At 36.4% G+C, this 17,203-nt stretch overlaps 1 protein-coding gene across 3 annotated transcripts in view; it reads left to right on the top strand.

Annotated features, from left to right (window-relative positions):
- The window catches only part of Gpat4 (Glycerol-3-phosphate acyltransferase 4), a 470,968-nt gene that overhangs the window by 178,342 nt on the left and 275,423 nt on the right, over positions 1–17,203 (top strand). For all 3 annotated transcript variants that reach the window (XR_016548355.1, XM_090393085.1, XM_090393086.1), the window contains exon 8: positions 3,005–3,092. Coding sequence is in view for 2 of the 3 variants with exons in the window: in XM_090393085.1 (XP_090249211.1) it covers positions 3,005–3,092 (88 nt within the window). In the remaining variant the exon portion in view is untranslated. The remainder of the gene's footprint in view (positions 1–3,004; positions 3,093–17,203) is intronic.

Raw genomic sequence — 17,203 nt, 5'->3', positions numbered from 1 at the left:
TCACTCTTCTGGCCTGTGTCTTATACTCTTCGTGCATCTTCTCTTCACCTGTCTCCTTATATCTCTTCCATAGCCTCTTTTTCGCATGCAATTCCTGTTTGATATTGTTTGTCATCCACTTTACTCCAAATTGTGTCCTCTTGTTCACTCGTGGTATACAACTTACCATTGCTGCTAACAAATATTCTTTCATAATTTCCCACATACTAATGATATCCCAGCCTTCCAATTCCTCCCTCCATAAAACTTCCCCAAGTTGACGTCTAAGACTATTCTAATCACCTGCCTTATAATTCCACATACGTTCCTGTCTCTTTGATACTCCTGCATGTGTTTATTTTCCAAGTCCAAACCATATGGTCACTCTCTGCAACTGGTGGGAGAGATGTCATCTCAGTTATTATCAACTCTTCTGATGCTATAACGAAATCCAAATCTCTTGAACCTCTTGTTCTCTCTATTACATGTTGCCTAAGACACTTGTCCCTCAAGAATTCTAGAAATTCCATTCCCTTATTGCTACATGCCTCTTTCTCTTCCCAATTTATACTACTGTAGTTAAAATCTCCCATAACAATCATTCTTCTTGAACTTGCCAAACTCAACTGTCTAAACATTTCCTGGTCCCCAACGTCTGTGCTCCTGGGTCTGTAACAACACCTCACTAAATATCCTGTCTTGCCCACCTTTACCTCACACCATATGCTTTCAAAATCATAGACTGCCTTCCAAAGTCTCCACTTTTAGAGGACATAGGTCGTCACTTATCATAAGCAGTACTCCACCACCATGCTTTTCCTTCCTATCCTGCCGAAAAATGCTGTACCCAGCGACTTCTATTCCTGTTATTATATCCTTTTCTGTCAACCATGTCTCAGTGATACCAATAATTTTTGGCCAGGCCGATGCTATCTGTGTCACCAATTCCTCTCCCTTTTTCCAGATACTTCTGGCTTTAGTATAAAGCATATAAATGCCATTGTTTCTATACCCAGCATTATCCCCTCTAGACTCCACTGGGCTCAGTGTTAGCTGATGTCATCCCCCTTCTCCCAAGTACCCATACCCACAAGAGGCCACCCCTGTTACCATTCTCCCTGGGACACACTGACTTGTTCAGAACAGCAATCTCTCCAGATGCCTACGTCCTTCCTCATTCAGATGCAAGCAATCTCTCGCATACAATTCCTTTCTATCCTCAAACGCACTCTAAGCATCCACATATTCCAGTCCTCTCATGTCACACATTCTAGCTATTATGTCATTCAATATTACTGCTCTTCTGCTCAGCTCGTCATTATCATACCTAGGCAACACACACACACACTATCTTTTTTCTCTCTGTCTTCTTTCGTACCATCTCAAGCAAGAATCTCATATCTCTCACTGCCTTATTTACACCACCACACAAGTCATTTGTTCCCACCATCACAATCATCTCATCCACCCTTTTACCTCTCTTAACTGCCAAAACCACACTTTCTATTGTTCCTCCTGGCAAACACTCCTCACGCATCCTATCTTGAACACCATGGATCATTGAGTCCCCATACATTATACCTCTTACCATTCCCTCTCTCCTATTGTTTCCATTTTCTTGTCTTCTTTCATTCCCATACCTCTCTCATTCTGTCTCTCCTACTGTTTCCATTCTATCCTCTTTTAGCATTCCCATACCTATCTCTCATTCCCTCTCTTCTGCTGTTTCCATTCTCTCCTCTTTTAGCACTCCCATACCTATCTCTCATTCCCTCTCTCCTACTGTTTCCATTCTCTCCTCTTCTAGTACTTCCATACCTCGCGCTCTCTCTCCTACTGTTTCCATTCTCTCCATTTCCACATCCAATTCCATTCTCTCTCTCTCCTACTCCGATTTGCCTTGCATTTATCTCTTCCATTCTCCTAATCTCATCTTTCATACTTCTCCCGAGACATTCCACCTCCTCTTTCAGTCACTCTTAATCGGAATTCACTCTCCCAAACAAAACCATCTCCTAAACTTTCAGTCACTCATGCTTTCTACACTGTCAACTATTATTATCTCATTCATATTTCTTTTCTTCATTCTCTCCTATCGCACTACTCGTCTTCCGGTATTCATTTCCCATTCCTGGAGCAACAAGGGCGGTTATTGAGATATCTACTGCATTTATTTCCTCCCACTGCCTGCACTTTTCGCACATGCACCCCCCCCCCTCTCTCTCACAAGCCAGATATCCAATTTCCGAGATGCATACATGCCGCAAGTACTGCATGCCACAAACTCCCTTATTATATTGCTTATAATAGAGTTCTTAAATGGCAGAGGACTTGGTGACACGCCATTTGCGACTGCAGCTGAATCTGCCATCATTCATTACTGCCGAGGGACTACTAGGTTAATCGTTAATTATTCAAAATAGTGTCGCTAATTAGTGTCAAAAATAAATGCTAAATAAATATTAGGGAGTATAAATAAATAAGAAAAGTACAAACAATTACAAGCAAAACATTAAGTACACTAAATAAAATGAAATAAAACTAAATACAGTAATGAAAACTTAGCTTCGTCTTGTCTTCCACCGTTATGCATCCGACCCAGTCTTCTCGGTAACCAAAATACACAATATCACAGCAACTAACTTCAAAAAACAACCACTTAAGTACACTCTTATTCCAGAGAAATAATTTAGCACTCAAAAACGTAGAAAAACAAACTATTCACTGATTAAAAATCACTTTTTTCAGCACAGCTCAAATTCATAGCTTTTTTTAAATACAAAACTAATGATTTTCATTTGATAGTTCAAATTGTTATGAATATTCAGAATAAATGTTAGCTGTGTAATTAACTTCTTCACCTTGAGTGGTAGATTGTTAGTAAATTGATGTGTATGTGTGCAGATGAACTTGTAATAAAACCTTTTAATTTAATTTTAGTTTCTGAAAACTATGCAAGTTCAAAATTTCCAGTAATTTTTTCCCCCTTAAAGTAATACTCAGTTTAATTGTTTTCTTAACAGGATAAAAAAGTGGGTATACTGGCATGTTAGTCTCATGTGTTTTCGCATTAAAGCCCGTGCTTTTTCAGCTATTGTTACATTCCATAACAGGTAAATCATTCTTTTTTTTTTTTTTTTTTGTCATATCTTTGTTTTATGTATTGATTTCTATAAATCATCACACTGTTTGGAATTGACATCCTCTCACAGATTCACTCACATGAACATTCAGTTTATCTTATATTTTTTCTATAGGTATTTTCATGGACAACATTCTGCTAGTAAGATATTAGTAGTTGATCTCTGATATGGTTTTTTTGCCATGTGAAGAAAAACTGTTGCATTTCTTTCCTTTAAAACTTTTTGTGAGTACTCTTAAAGGTTTTTGGCCAGTGAGTGTATTTTATGCACTAAAATGTCTTATTGTTGAGATATAGCCACTTAAGTGATTTATGATTATAAGATTTGATAAATTTTTCTCAAGATTTCATCCAAGCAAAGTGAGTATTATAAAAATGAATGGTCACTAGAGGCTAAGAAGAAATCTGTGTTCATGACTCAAACCAAGGGCCTATTCAATAGGGAGGACAGAGTGAGAGAGTCTGTTCCACAGAACAGACATAACTTCCAAATGAAAGAATGTAGAAGAGAAGTTGATTCGATAGATTTGAAGCCACATGCTGACCAATAGCTACTTATGAGACAGGAGAAAGGTAGTTTTGTCATATTTTTTTTTTTTTACTGATTTCTATAAATCATCACAATGTTCGGAATTGACATCCTCTTAGATTCACTCCAATCAGAAATTCAACTTAATTTCTTCCAACTTTGGAAGAAATTAAGAGAAATTGTGGCCATTTCAGCAGAATGTTGTCCATGAAAATATCTATAGAAAAAATATAAACTGAATGTTCATGTGAGTGATTGGAGTGAATCTGTGGGAGGAGTTATCAGATGTTTGGATTGTTCTTTCTGGATACCATCTTAAGGATGATTTTGGTGTGCCACCCAAAGTATGCAAGCAGTATTTCAAGATTGGACATACTTGGAATTTATATGGTGTTGGTAGTTGTACAAATAGTAAGGTAGTAGTGTCTTGTATGGAAAAGTATACCTAGATTTTTTTGGAGGCAATAAAGATGTGGCTGACATGAGTTTGTACAAAAAGCTAGAGGAATGAGTCAGCCAAAAATTTAATCGTCTGGATATTTGGATATTATCAAGAGTAAGAGGAATTGAAATTGCATCTTTCTTGCAAAAAATATACCAGCTGTGATTTGGTAGCATTCAAGTTCACAAGGTTATCCTCATCCTACTGAAGAATAGTAAGGACAGTAGTAGTCAGAGTTTAAGACAATTAGTTATGGAATATCTTGAAGCTTCTACGAATTGTGCACTACAAGGTTTGTGAAGAAGAGGAATGAAATTTGAGCAGTGTTTTGACACTGTTTAAATTCATGTGAAGGAAATTGGAATGGAATTTGAACAGTGTCAAAACACTGTTCAAATTCCTGTGAAGGAAATAAAAATAATAATCATAAAATGAGTGCATTTCATAATAGATAATAGTGCTCTAATGTAGTGATGCCATTCATTATAACACCACTTGTATTGTGAGCATGATTTTTGCCATTCAAATAAGTCTTGTGAAATTAAAATTGATTCAAATTTTAATGGAAATCTTGAATACCACCTTTATATATACATTCTTATCTATGCTATCTTATTTAACACGTATACTGCTACGATCATTTACTGGTGCTGACCACAGCTATCCTTGCAACAAAACTTGGCCATAGGATGCTCAGCATGCTACTAGCTAGGCAAGCATAATGTTTTGGCCCTTGAGTGTGTGTGTGTCAGTGACATATTCCAGTTGACTACTAACTCAATATACAGCCCTGCTGATGACGACATGCTACATTTCTCAATCAGCAAGGCATGTGTTATACAAATCACCACAATATTCATAACATTCTCTGCTACCCTGAATTGTGATCTCCAAACCATTCTTCAGTGGAAAATCCTTTCAGTTTGTGTTAGCAAAACACAGTTCTGCTTTTGTGGTGGATAAACACCACAAAATGAACCATTTTCTTTTAATTTTACTCTTGCCAACATCAGGATATCTAGACAAGATGAGATCTCTTTTTGAGATTACTGTAATCAAACCTCTAGCATAATTATATTACAACTGTCACTTTCTCACCATCCAAAAATTAGGATTACTTTTTTTGCTCAAGGCTTTACTAGACCTTTGAATAATCGTATATAAATTGATATAAAACACAACCTATCCTACAATTTGAATACTGTTGTTATACCCAAAAAAAGTAAACCAAGGCATGAATTCATTTAAGAGTGATTCTCAAGTGATACCCAAAACTGAAATGAAAATAATTATATAGAGTTATGTGGGAAAACTTCAAAATGGGGAAATGGACAGTGTAACTTATTTGTGACTATGATCCCACAGAACGTTCAAAGGAAGAAGTGGAGGAATTTTTTGAGTCATTTGAGCAGACAGCTGACATAAAGAAAATGAAAAAAGTGGTACTTGTTGGTGATCTAAACAGCAGAGAAGAAAGTGAAAATCTCATCAGACATATAGAAATGTTTTTGGGAAAATTTGAAGGCAAGGCTAATAATGGTACCTGCTGGATTTCTATTCTGGATATAGACAATTCATTACTAACACCATGTTACTACATAAAGATGTGTACAAGTTCATACGGAGAGAAGACGAGCAATAAGAAAAATCTCATTCATTGTGTTGTTGTGGATAGCAATATATTCATGCTGGTTTAGGATACAAAAAGGACACTGAGGATTTGAAATTGGAAGTGATCATCACTTAGTTTCAAGTATGATGAAAATGAATATCACGATGTATGTAATAAAATTTCAAAAAGAATTAAATTTGAACAGCTTTTCCAGGTAAACTATATCCTTGACAACAAACATTATTGAAGAAAGAAAGAAACAGTTCTAAAACCAAACCTTGGAGCTTCAGTGGCAAACTCTGGAAAAAACATTGAGTCATCTAAGGAGGCATATGATGGTGGACACAAAAAGTTAAAAAGTGAATTGCAAATAAGTCAGCAGATGCCTTGAAAGAATACAGAGAAAAATATAATAGCATAGCTCTTATAAAAGTAGTTAAACAAAAGTTGTGGGAAGACTTTGATAAGAATATAGAAGATAAATATCAGAAAGGTGGCAAAATGTAATGGAGGCTATTGAAAAAGTTTAGAAATGGAGGAAAGAATGCTGTGAAAGGAATCAAAGATGATAAAGGTGACATGAAAACTGAAGATAAGGATATCCTAGATGTCTGGAGTAATTACTTTAAAAGACTATTAAATGAAACCAGCAGTGATAGAACTGCATTAAAAAATTTTATTATTATGATTCAGACATCCATGGAGTAATGAGACTCAGTGTGGAGGCGCACCCTGGAAAATACAGTATCGTACCTCTCCTTGAACCCATTGACCATTCATGCTCTCACCACTCTATCAGGCAATTCCACAGTTCAACTATCCTCCATGCAAGGAAACTGCTCCTTATCCTCTTGTTCACAACTTCTTTTCATAACTTCCAGGGATGGCCCCCTTGTCCACTCTCCCTTACCACCAAACAAAAGAACTCCCCAGTGTCAACATTGTAACTGCATCTCAACAGTTTAAGTCTCAATCATATCACCACTTTCTGTCTACCAAACTCTGCACTCCACATTGCCTCAACAGAAATTTTCAAGAGAAATGCAAACAGGAGTACATATCAATACTTAGAGGAAAAAAGCCATCAAAAACTTGAAATATAGAAAGGCAGCTGAAGTAGATGATATTCGACCAAAAATACGCAAATATGAAGGTGTAAAAGTTTTTCAATGATTACATTGCATAATCCAGAGGGGTTCCTGGTCAGAACGTTGAATTCCAGTAGAACTCTCATAGTTCCCATCTATAAAAAAGGGAATAACGATGAATTACAGAGGAATTTCTCTAAGTATTTCAGGTAAGATTTATGCAAGCATACTAGAAAAGAGGCTGAGAAAAGTTGCGGAAGAAAAACTGGGAATAGAACAAGATGAATTCAAGCCAAATAGAGGTTGTCAGGATCAGATTTTCACTTTACGACAAATAGTTGGGAAATCGTGGGAATTTAGTGAAGATCTGTACTTAAGTATTGTAAATCTGGAAAAGTGTTTGATAAAGTGCCAAGAGAAAAGTGTTCAAAATGCTACAGTTATAGGGTGTAATGAGACAGTATACTGAATAATATATAGCCTGTATTCAAGTTGTAAGTCAGCTGTCAAAATTGAAGGAGGTATAAGAAGATAGTTAATATTAAATTAGATGTCAGACAAAGGTGCACCTTATCTTCACTCTTATTCATTATCTATACGAATCATATTATTAAAGAAATTGTCATTAAACCTGATATTAGAATTGGAGATATCAAATTTAGCTCTTTGCTTTAAACAAATGATGTACTCCTAAACACATTATAGCTGTAACAGATTGGGCATGAAAATCAGCAATAAAAAGACCAAAACTATGAAAATAGAGAGGAACACAGAAAACTTCAGCTGCATTCTGAATAGAGAGCCTGTAGAAAAATAAATTATTTCAACTGTTAGGCACAATTTTTAGTGAAGATGGCTAGTTAAATCTGGAAATAGACGACAGAATAAGCAAAATTGATATGGTGGGAACCATTTGAATAAACGTATATGGATATATACGTTTATTCAAATAGCAGTGTACAAGACAGTGTTCAAACCAGTTTTAAGTTATGGATATGAGAATTGGGTTAGAAATAAAGCAATTGATAAAAGATTAGAGACAACAAATATGAGAATCCTTTCCTTTAGTGTTACATAGTGATCGGCATTCATTTCAGTAAAATTATAGACTACAACCGTTATAGGAATAATTACTTTAATTTCCCGACGTTTGGCATACATAGAAAATAAATTTCAAGAAGGTGGCAAAATATTCTGGAAATTGTTGAAGCTTAGAAATGGAGGAAAGAGTGCTATAAAAGGACTTAGAGATGATAAAGGTGACATGAAAAACGGGAGAAAAAGATATCCTTGAAGTATGGAGTAATTACTTCGAAAAATTGCTAAATGAAGCTAGCAATGATGGTACTGTGGTAAAAAACGCTCAACAGGCATACAGTCAGGAATACATATCCATACTTGAAGTAGAAAAAGCCATCAAAGGCTTGAAATGTGGAAAGGCAGCAGGAGTAGATGATATTCGACCAGAAATGCTGAAGTATGGTGGTATAAAAGTCTGACAGTGGCTGCACTGCATAGTTCAGAAGTCCTGGACAGAGGGACGAATTCCCAATGATTGGAGTAGAGCTCTCATAGTACCCATATATAAAAAGGGAAAAAAATTGAATGTGAGAATTACAGAGGTATTTCCCTACTGAGTGTTCCTGGTAAGATTTATACAAGTATATTTGAGAAACGGTTGAGAAGAATTGTGGAAGAAAAGCTGGATTGAGGCCAAATAGAGGCTGTCAGGATCAGATCTCTTCACTTTATGACAAATAGTTGAAAAATCATGGGAATATAACAAAGATCTGTATTTAAGTTTTGTCGATCTGGAAAAGGCATGTGAGAAGGTGCCAAGAGAGAAGCTATTCAATATGCTACAGTTATATGGTGTCAATGGGGCATTATATCAAGCAATACTTAGTCTTTATTTGAGTTGTAAGTCAGCAGTTAGAATTGAAGGAAGTACAGGAAGATGGTTTAATGTTAAATCTGGTGTGAGACAAGGATGTACATTATCCCCTCTGTTATTCATTATCTATATGGATCACATTATGAAGGAAAGTGGTAAGTGGTATTAAACCTGATATCAAAATTGGAGATGTTAATATCAGCTCTTTGTTTTATGCGGATGATGTTATACTTCTAAATAAATCTGCTACAAGTCTGCAAGATTCAGTGATTAAATTGAATAACTATTGTAATAGATATGGTATGGAGGTCAGCAATAAAAAGACAAAGACAATGAAAATAGGCATTATCGTTGAAAATGTCAACTGTGTTGTGAATGGAGAACCTGTGGAATAAGTAAAACATTTCAGCTACTTAGGCACGATTTTTAGTGAAGATAATAAATTAAATATGAAAATAGACAACATTATCAATAAAGCTGGTATGGTAGGAAGTCAATTCAATAAATTCATATGGAATAAGAGAGAAATTAGTCGGAACACTAAATTAGCTATATACAAGACAGTGTTCAAACCAGTTTTAACTTATGGATCTGAGAGCTGGGTCAGAAGTAAAATACTTGACCAAAGACTAGAGGCTTAAGACATGAGAATCCTGAGAAAGATTAGAGGTGTGAACAGATGGCATTAATGGCAATATCAAATTAAAAACGTGGATATTAGGAAAGAACTTGTCAATATCCAGAAATGCATTAGCAGAGCTAATCTCAGGTAGTGTGGTCACTTAAACTGAATAGGTGAGGAAAGATTAGCAAAACAAGTGTTCTCTGCCAGGTTGGCAGCAAAACGACCCAGAGGAAGACCAAGATATAGGTGGATTGATACAGTAAAAAGTACCTTAGACGATAGAAATATAAGATCTGATAATGTTGGAGTGTTGACAAGTAACAGACTGATTTGGAGGAAAATTGTAGATAGGAAGTTAGTAATGATGTAAATTTTTCATATAGTACCATCATATCCTGTACACCCCTTGAGGGTACATGGCAGGAATTTGATGATGATTTCCTGACATTTCGATCTTGATATTAAGCTTATGATATAGAGTATACACACACAAGCTGTATTATGGTTCAAACAGTATGTCAAAGTTGCAATAATTTCATCAACCGTTATTCTGGCCACCACTAGTGGGAGAAAAAAAAAACACATAAATCAAAGCTATATACTAATTATAACATCAGGCACATTATTATTATTCAGCCCTCCATGGAGTCTTTTGACTCCATGGAGGCTTTTGTTGGAGGTCACTCCTAGGAAACACGAAGTCTATCATACCACTCCTTAAAATCATTGACCGTTCTCACTCTCGCCACACAGTTTCCTTTCATAACTTCCAGGGGGCCACCTTGTCATCACTCCTTCCTGCTTCTAACAAAAGAACTCCCCAGTGTCAACTTTGTAACCACCTCTCAACAGTTTAAAAGTCTCAATCATATCACCTCTCTTGCTTTTATCCACCAAACTCTGCAGTCCACATTCCTTCAGCCGATCCTCATAACTAACATTGTACAGTCCTGAAACCATCTTTGTTATCTGCCTTTATACCCTTTCCACAGTTAATTTATCTCTTTCAAATCCTGGGGACCAAATCTGAGAACAACAGTCTAAGTGTGCTCTGATCAGGGTCTTATACAACAGAATGATAACTCTTTTATCTCTGCAGGTCAGCGTCCTTCTCATTATTGCTGCAATCCTCTGCAGGTCAGCGTCCTTCTCATTATTGCTGCAATCCTCTGCTGGTCAGCATCCTTTTCATTATTGCAGCAATCCTCTGTGTTATCTTCACTACCTTTGCAATATGTCCACTAAATTTCAGGTTTCTATTAATCATCAACCCCAGATCTCTTGTCTCCGCTACTTCCTCCAGTATATCTCCTCCAATAGAGTATGCAGCGTTCCATCGATGTGTCCCAAACCTCAAGACCACATTTTGCTGCATTAAACCGACATCCCCCATTCATTTGCTCATCTGTCTAGCTTATTCAAATCCCCTTGCATGACTACCACATCTACACTATTAATAATAACCCTTTCTAGCTTCACGTCATCCACAGACAACTGAATATTCCCCTGCAATCCACTGACAATGTCATTGATATAAAAGTTAAACAATATAGGTCCCAGTACTGAGCCCTGTGGGACCGCACTTGTAACCCGCTGTCTCCTTGAAACTGTGCCACCACACACAACTCTCTGATACCTATCAGACAGCAAATTCTTAATCCAGTTGACCAACCTGACATCCAAACCCATGCGCCACAACTTAAACATCATCTTATCATGTGGCACCGTGTCAAATGCCTTTGCTAAATCCAAGAAAATGGCATTATATGCCTTTCCCTCATCTACTGTTCTTGTAACTTTACTAAAACATATTACTAAAACAAGAGCACCCCTTCACAAATCCATGTTGTCTCTCACAGATAGCATTACCCTCATATGCCCAATGCTGTATACAGTCCCTAACTAATTTCTCCAAGATTTTAACAACTACTGATGACACACAAACTGGCCTATAATTAGACTCTTCGAGTACTGCCCTTATGCAATGGTACTATCTTACCTTCCTTACATTCCCTGGGCACCTTTCCCATAGCCAGACTTTCATTGAAAAGCCAGGTCAAAGGAAATGTCAGTTCTTTAGCACATTCTCTCAAAACTCGTGGTGAAATATCCAGTCCCACAGCTTTACTGACATCCAGACTACTACTCAGTATTTGGAATACACTCTCCTCCTAAACCTCGAACCTGCCCTATCCCTCTAGTATTAAAATTTACTCCTCCATGATCAAATACTCCTCTAATAAAGTGTTCATTGAACATTTCCACTATGTCCTCTGCATCAGTCACTCTCTTCCCATTTTTATCCCACAATGTCATTCTTCCATAATCATTTCTCCTCCTACTGGTCACAGCAAAAAAATTCCCTATTTTCTTTGGACTTTAGGACCAATCTCTTCTCATATTCCAGTTTTGCTTTACCTTACTATACTAGTCACTCTATTGGCCTGTGTCTTATATTCTTCATGCATCTGCTCTTCTCCTGTCTCCCTATATCTCTTCCATAGCCTCTTTTTCGCATGCAGTTCCTGTTGAATATTGTTTGTCATCCGCTTTACTCCAAATTATGTCCTTTTCGTCACTTGTGGAATACAGCTTAGTATTGTTGCTAACAAATATTCCTTCACAATTTCCCAAGTACTAATGATATCCCGTCCTTCCAATTCCTCCCTCCATGAAACTTCCCCAAGTTGACATCTAAAACTATTATAATCACCTGCCTTATAATTCCACATATGTTCCCGTCTCTTTGATACTCCTGCATGTCTATTCATCTTCCAAGTCAAAACCACATGGTCACTCTCTGCAACTGGTGGGAGAGATGTCATCTCAGTTATTATCAACTCTTTTGATGCTATGACCTAATCCAAAACTTTTGAACCTTTCCCCTCTATTACATGTTGCCTAAGACATTTGTCCCTCAAGAATTCTAGAAATTCCATTCCCTTATTGCTACATGCATCTTCCTCTCCCCAATTTATATTGCTGTAGTTAAAATCTCCATTAACAATTATTCTTCTTGCACTTGGCAAGTGCAAGAAGAATGATTGTTAAGCTCAACTGTCTAATCATCTCCTGGTCCCCCACCCTCTGTGCTCCTTAGTTTGTAGCATCACCCCACTAAATATCTTGTCCTGCCCACCTCTGCCTCACACCATATGCTTTCAAAATCATTAGTGTTACTGCCTTCCAAAGCTTCCACTCTTAGAGGACAAAAGTCATCACTTATCATAAGCAGCACTCCACCATGCTTTCCCTTCCTATCCTGCTGAAAAATGCTGTACTCTGCTACTTCTATTCCTGTTATTATATCCTCTTCTGTCAATCACATCTCAGTGATCCCAGTTAATCTTTGGCCAAGCTGATGCTATCAGCGCCACCAATTCCTCTCCTTTAATTCAGGATACTCCTGTCATTAGTATAAAGCATAAAAATGCCACTCTTTCTATACTTAGCATTATACCGTCTAGACTCCACTGGACTCAGCGTTACCTGGTGTCCCCCCCCCCTCGCAAGCACCCATTCCCACAAGAGGCCACTCCTGCTATCATCCACCCTGGGTATTCTAGTTTCCCTGCATTGACACATCGACTCGTTTAGAAAATAGTAATCTCTTCAGATGCCTTCATCCTTCCTCATTCAGATGCAAGCAATCTCTCGCATACAACTCCTTTCTGTCCTCAAACACCAAGCATCCACATATTCCAGTCCTCTCTTCTGACACATTCTAGCTATTATGTTATTCAATATTACTGCTCTTCTGCTCAGCTCGTCACTATCATAACTAGACAACAAGCACACTATCTTTCCTTTGTGCATCTTCTTTAGTATAACCTCAAGCAAGAATCTAATATCTTTCGCTGCCAAATTTACATTACCTCTCAAGTCATTTGTTCCTACCATCACAATCATCTCACCCACACTTTCACCCCTCTTAATTGCCATAGCCACACTTTCTATCGTTCCTCCAAGCAAATACTCTTCACACATCCTATCTTGAACACCACGGAATATTGAGTCCCCATGCATTACACCTCTTACCACCCTGTTCCTCGATTGCTCAAATGCATCCCTCACTCTCTCTCCTCTAACACTTTCTGTCTGTGTTCCCCTGCTTACCTGCCTTCCTGACATCACTCTATCCCTGGTTCCACTGCTCTCTTGCATTCTTCTCATTCCTTCTCTCCTACTGTTTCCATTTTCTCCTCTTCTATCATCCCCATAACCCTTTCTCATTCCCTCTTTTCCACTGTTCCTATTCTCTCCTCTTCTATCATTCCCATAACTCTTTCATTCCCTCTCTTCTACTGTTCCTATTCTCTCCTCTTCTACCATTCCCATAACTCTCTCTCATTCCCTCTCTTCTACTGTTCCTATTCTCTTGTCCTCTATCATTCCCATAATTCTCTCTCTCACTCCTACTCTGATTCGCCTTGCATTCATCTTTTCCATTCACCTAATTTTATCTTTCACACTTCTCATCTCATTCCCTAGACATTCCACCTGCTCTTTCAACTCATCTCTCTCTCTCTCTCTCTGGAAATCAGCCACTCTTATTTGCCATTATTATAAACTGCACATTTAACAATCATGTTAAATCTGGCCTTTCTGATCATGCCCTGAATACTCTGCATAGAACCGACTGGAAAGGCACCTGTTTACATCACACCAAAACATGGTATGAGCAAAAATTTAAGGAGCACTGTGAAATTCTTATTAACCACTCTAATCTTAACAATAATGGCAGTCTAAAAATTCCAAGAATATGGATGACACATATTCTACCTACATAAGCTTTTAGTCTAAGAGTTGATTATAATTAGGACTGTAAGTAATCTTAGGATCTTAACTTTAATATAACAACACTCCTGTTAAATTATGTATTAGGCCACCATTTTTGCTGTATTAAAACTATCTATATCAAATTTGTTGTCTGATGTTATAAATAGAATATAGCTATGGTGTAGTGTTTTTCCCCCTCCCTAGAGGTTAAGCAAGCAGAATAACGGTTGATCAAATATGAAGGTCAAAACATCAGGAAATGAATTATTCCTAATACAGATGTAGTCTCCATAATTTTACTGAAAGGAAACATATGAGAGTTCTAAGAAAAATGGGGCTTGAACAGATCTCATCAAATGACATCATATTAAAAATGAAGACATTAAGAAAGAACTTAACATTGCATTCAAGAATGTGTGAGTAGGGCTAATCTAAAGTGGCACTTAAACAGAATGGAAGAGGAAAGGTTAGCAAAATAGTTGTGTAATGCTAAGAAAAAGACCTAGAGGAAGACAGTCCTAGGTGGATTGATTCAGTCAGAAGTGCTTTAAAGGAAGAACTAAGTGTTAGATACCAATATTAGAGTGCTGACAAGTAATAGACTAATTTGGAGAGAAATTGTTAAGAGATTAATAATAATGGTAACTTAATCATGTAGTGGCATCATAGTAGTCTGAACACCCCTTGAGGGTACGTATCAGAAAATTTAAACCTTCACTATTATTTTGAATTCCATACAGTTAATTTGAGGGAGGGAAAAAATGATGAGGAAAATATGTGATAGTAAATCTGCTGAAAATACCAAAGAAATTAGGACAGAAAGAAAACTGAATTTGTAGTGGTTTAGTGCTTTGACCTGGATAAAATTTACAATCCAAAATACAAATTTAATAGTTTTGCTACAGAAAGCTGCTTGGTGTGTCATGTAGCAATATTATATTATATAATATTATAAGCAATATTATTTATAGCATGTTGCCCATTTGGAAATCAGATCTTATCAAGAATGTGTGAAATGGTATATACTGCTTATATGATTTAGCATCAGACCATCTTCTTTTATATCCTTCAGCCCCTTTAACTGCTGGTTTGCAACTTAAGCTTCATTGTTTAAGTCAGAACTAGATGGGAGGAGCTCACTGTTCATTTGGGATTACTTACCAAAGCGGGGGGGGGGGATACACACGAGAAGGTGATAATTGGACATGAGGTTAAATGTCTTGGTTGATTAACCACATCTAGGCTTTACTCTGGGCTATGTGAAAGTCTCCTTCCAGTTATACTAGCTTTGACATTTAACCTTCCCCTTCATGTTATTTAACTTCTATATTCTTTCCCAAATTGTCTGGAATTTTTTTTTTACTACTTTTATACATAACGTTCTTGCATTTTATTCAGAGCATTTGTCAATATTCACCATCTTAGAACTTCTTACATGATTTTTTCTTTTTCTTGAAATGCTTTTTTAATTTACTGCACTATGAACTTATTTTTCTACTCTCGCATATAATCACTGTGCTTCTTTTGCCAAGTCATCCAGTGTTTTCTTTCAAGTTTGGCATTTGATATCTAAAGTTTGATTTCCTTTCAAGCTTTTTTCATTTTTTTTTTACCACTCACACACACACACACACAGTTGACCCTTGAACAACGTGAGGGTTAGGGGTACAAACTCCTTGCATTGTTCGAAAATCTGCGTATAACTTTTGACTCCCCAAAAAGTTAACTGCTAATAGCCTACTTGGAAGCCTTATCGATAATATAAACAATTGATTTACACACATTTTATATAGTATGTATGTGTTATTTACAATAAAGTAATCCAGAGAAAAGAAAATGTTATTAAAGAAAATCGTAAGGAAGTGAAAATACATTTACAGTACTGTACTGTATTCATTGATACCGTAAGTTTACATAGTCTGTTTACAAGATGAATCATATGTCTGTCATATAAGACATTAATATTGTCGAACATGATGCAAAACACTGTAGATGTTATATGTATTACTAATACTAGACATCAAAAATGAAAAGATAATGTGAACAAGAAATTTATATTTATATACAGGTATAATGATTCATGCATTGACAACGAAGCAGCAGCAATATGATTGCTTTATGATAGCCTAGTACAATTGATACATTGCTTCGTGGTAGCCTAGCCTATACACTAATGAATGAATCATTATAGTTTTATTTTTTATGTAATTAATTTAACTAATTAACAGTTATTTTATGCAGTTATGATTTAACACTGCATCTTTAAGTTGTTTACATTTCTCTCGACTGCAAATGGCCACGTTCAGTCTATAAGTGCTTGTGTGCATAAGTTTTGATAAATTTTAACTTTTTTTTATAGTGGATTTGTGTATATTTTATGGTAGTAAATGATAAAATAGGCTAATGTCTACATATATTTTACATTTTTACATTGATGACATTTACGAACATTTTCAAATTGTCAAAATCTCTAAAAAAAAATTTCCAATATATTTATTTAAAAAAAATCATGTATAAGTGGGCCCGTACAGTTCAAACCTGTGTTCTTCAAAGGTCAACTATATATATACAGTGGTATCTCGCTAATCCGGACCTCTTTAGTCCAAACCTTCCAGTAATCCTAACTGAGGTTTGAAAGAAAAAAAAAAAAAGTTTTATTTATTAAAGGTTTTATTTTATTTATTTATTTATTTATTTTATTTTATTTATTTTATTATTTAAGAGGTTTTTTTCTGGCAGCGTAAATTAAGTTAAGGGGATAATAAATCCCTCATTATTTTAAAGCCGGATACGAAACTTGGAGATCAAAATCTAAAGTTTCATGCCAAAGAACTATCAGCGAGTCCAAGCGAGTCAACATTGGTTAGTACAACACTAGGGCAACTCGGAGCAAAGATGGAGCAAGCTCTATCACTATCCTTAATATTTTCTCATAACGTAAAACGCAGCTCCTAGGAGATGTATTATACCTCCTAGGAGCTACGGGGAGTTCACTACCCAGACCGGTTTCAACCTTTATTGAGGTCTCATCAGTGAGTAGGTAGATAGACCTGCATAATACCAAGGTTTAAGTGAAACGAACTTGCATACCCCTAACTATACGAATTGCCAAA

The sequence above is a fragment of the Typopeltis vanoorti genome, chromosome 5 (assembly GCF_054136105.1).
Source record: "Typopeltis vanoorti isolate ZY-2024b chromosome 5, IOZ_Tvanoo_1.0, whole genome shotgun sequence".
Classification (NCBI taxonomy): Eukaryota; Metazoa; Arthropoda; class Arachnida; order Uropygi; family Thelyphonidae; genus Typopeltis; species Typopeltis vanoorti.
Note: the sequence above shows the minus strand (reverse complement) of the source record. Positions and strands in the feature narration are given on the sequence as shown.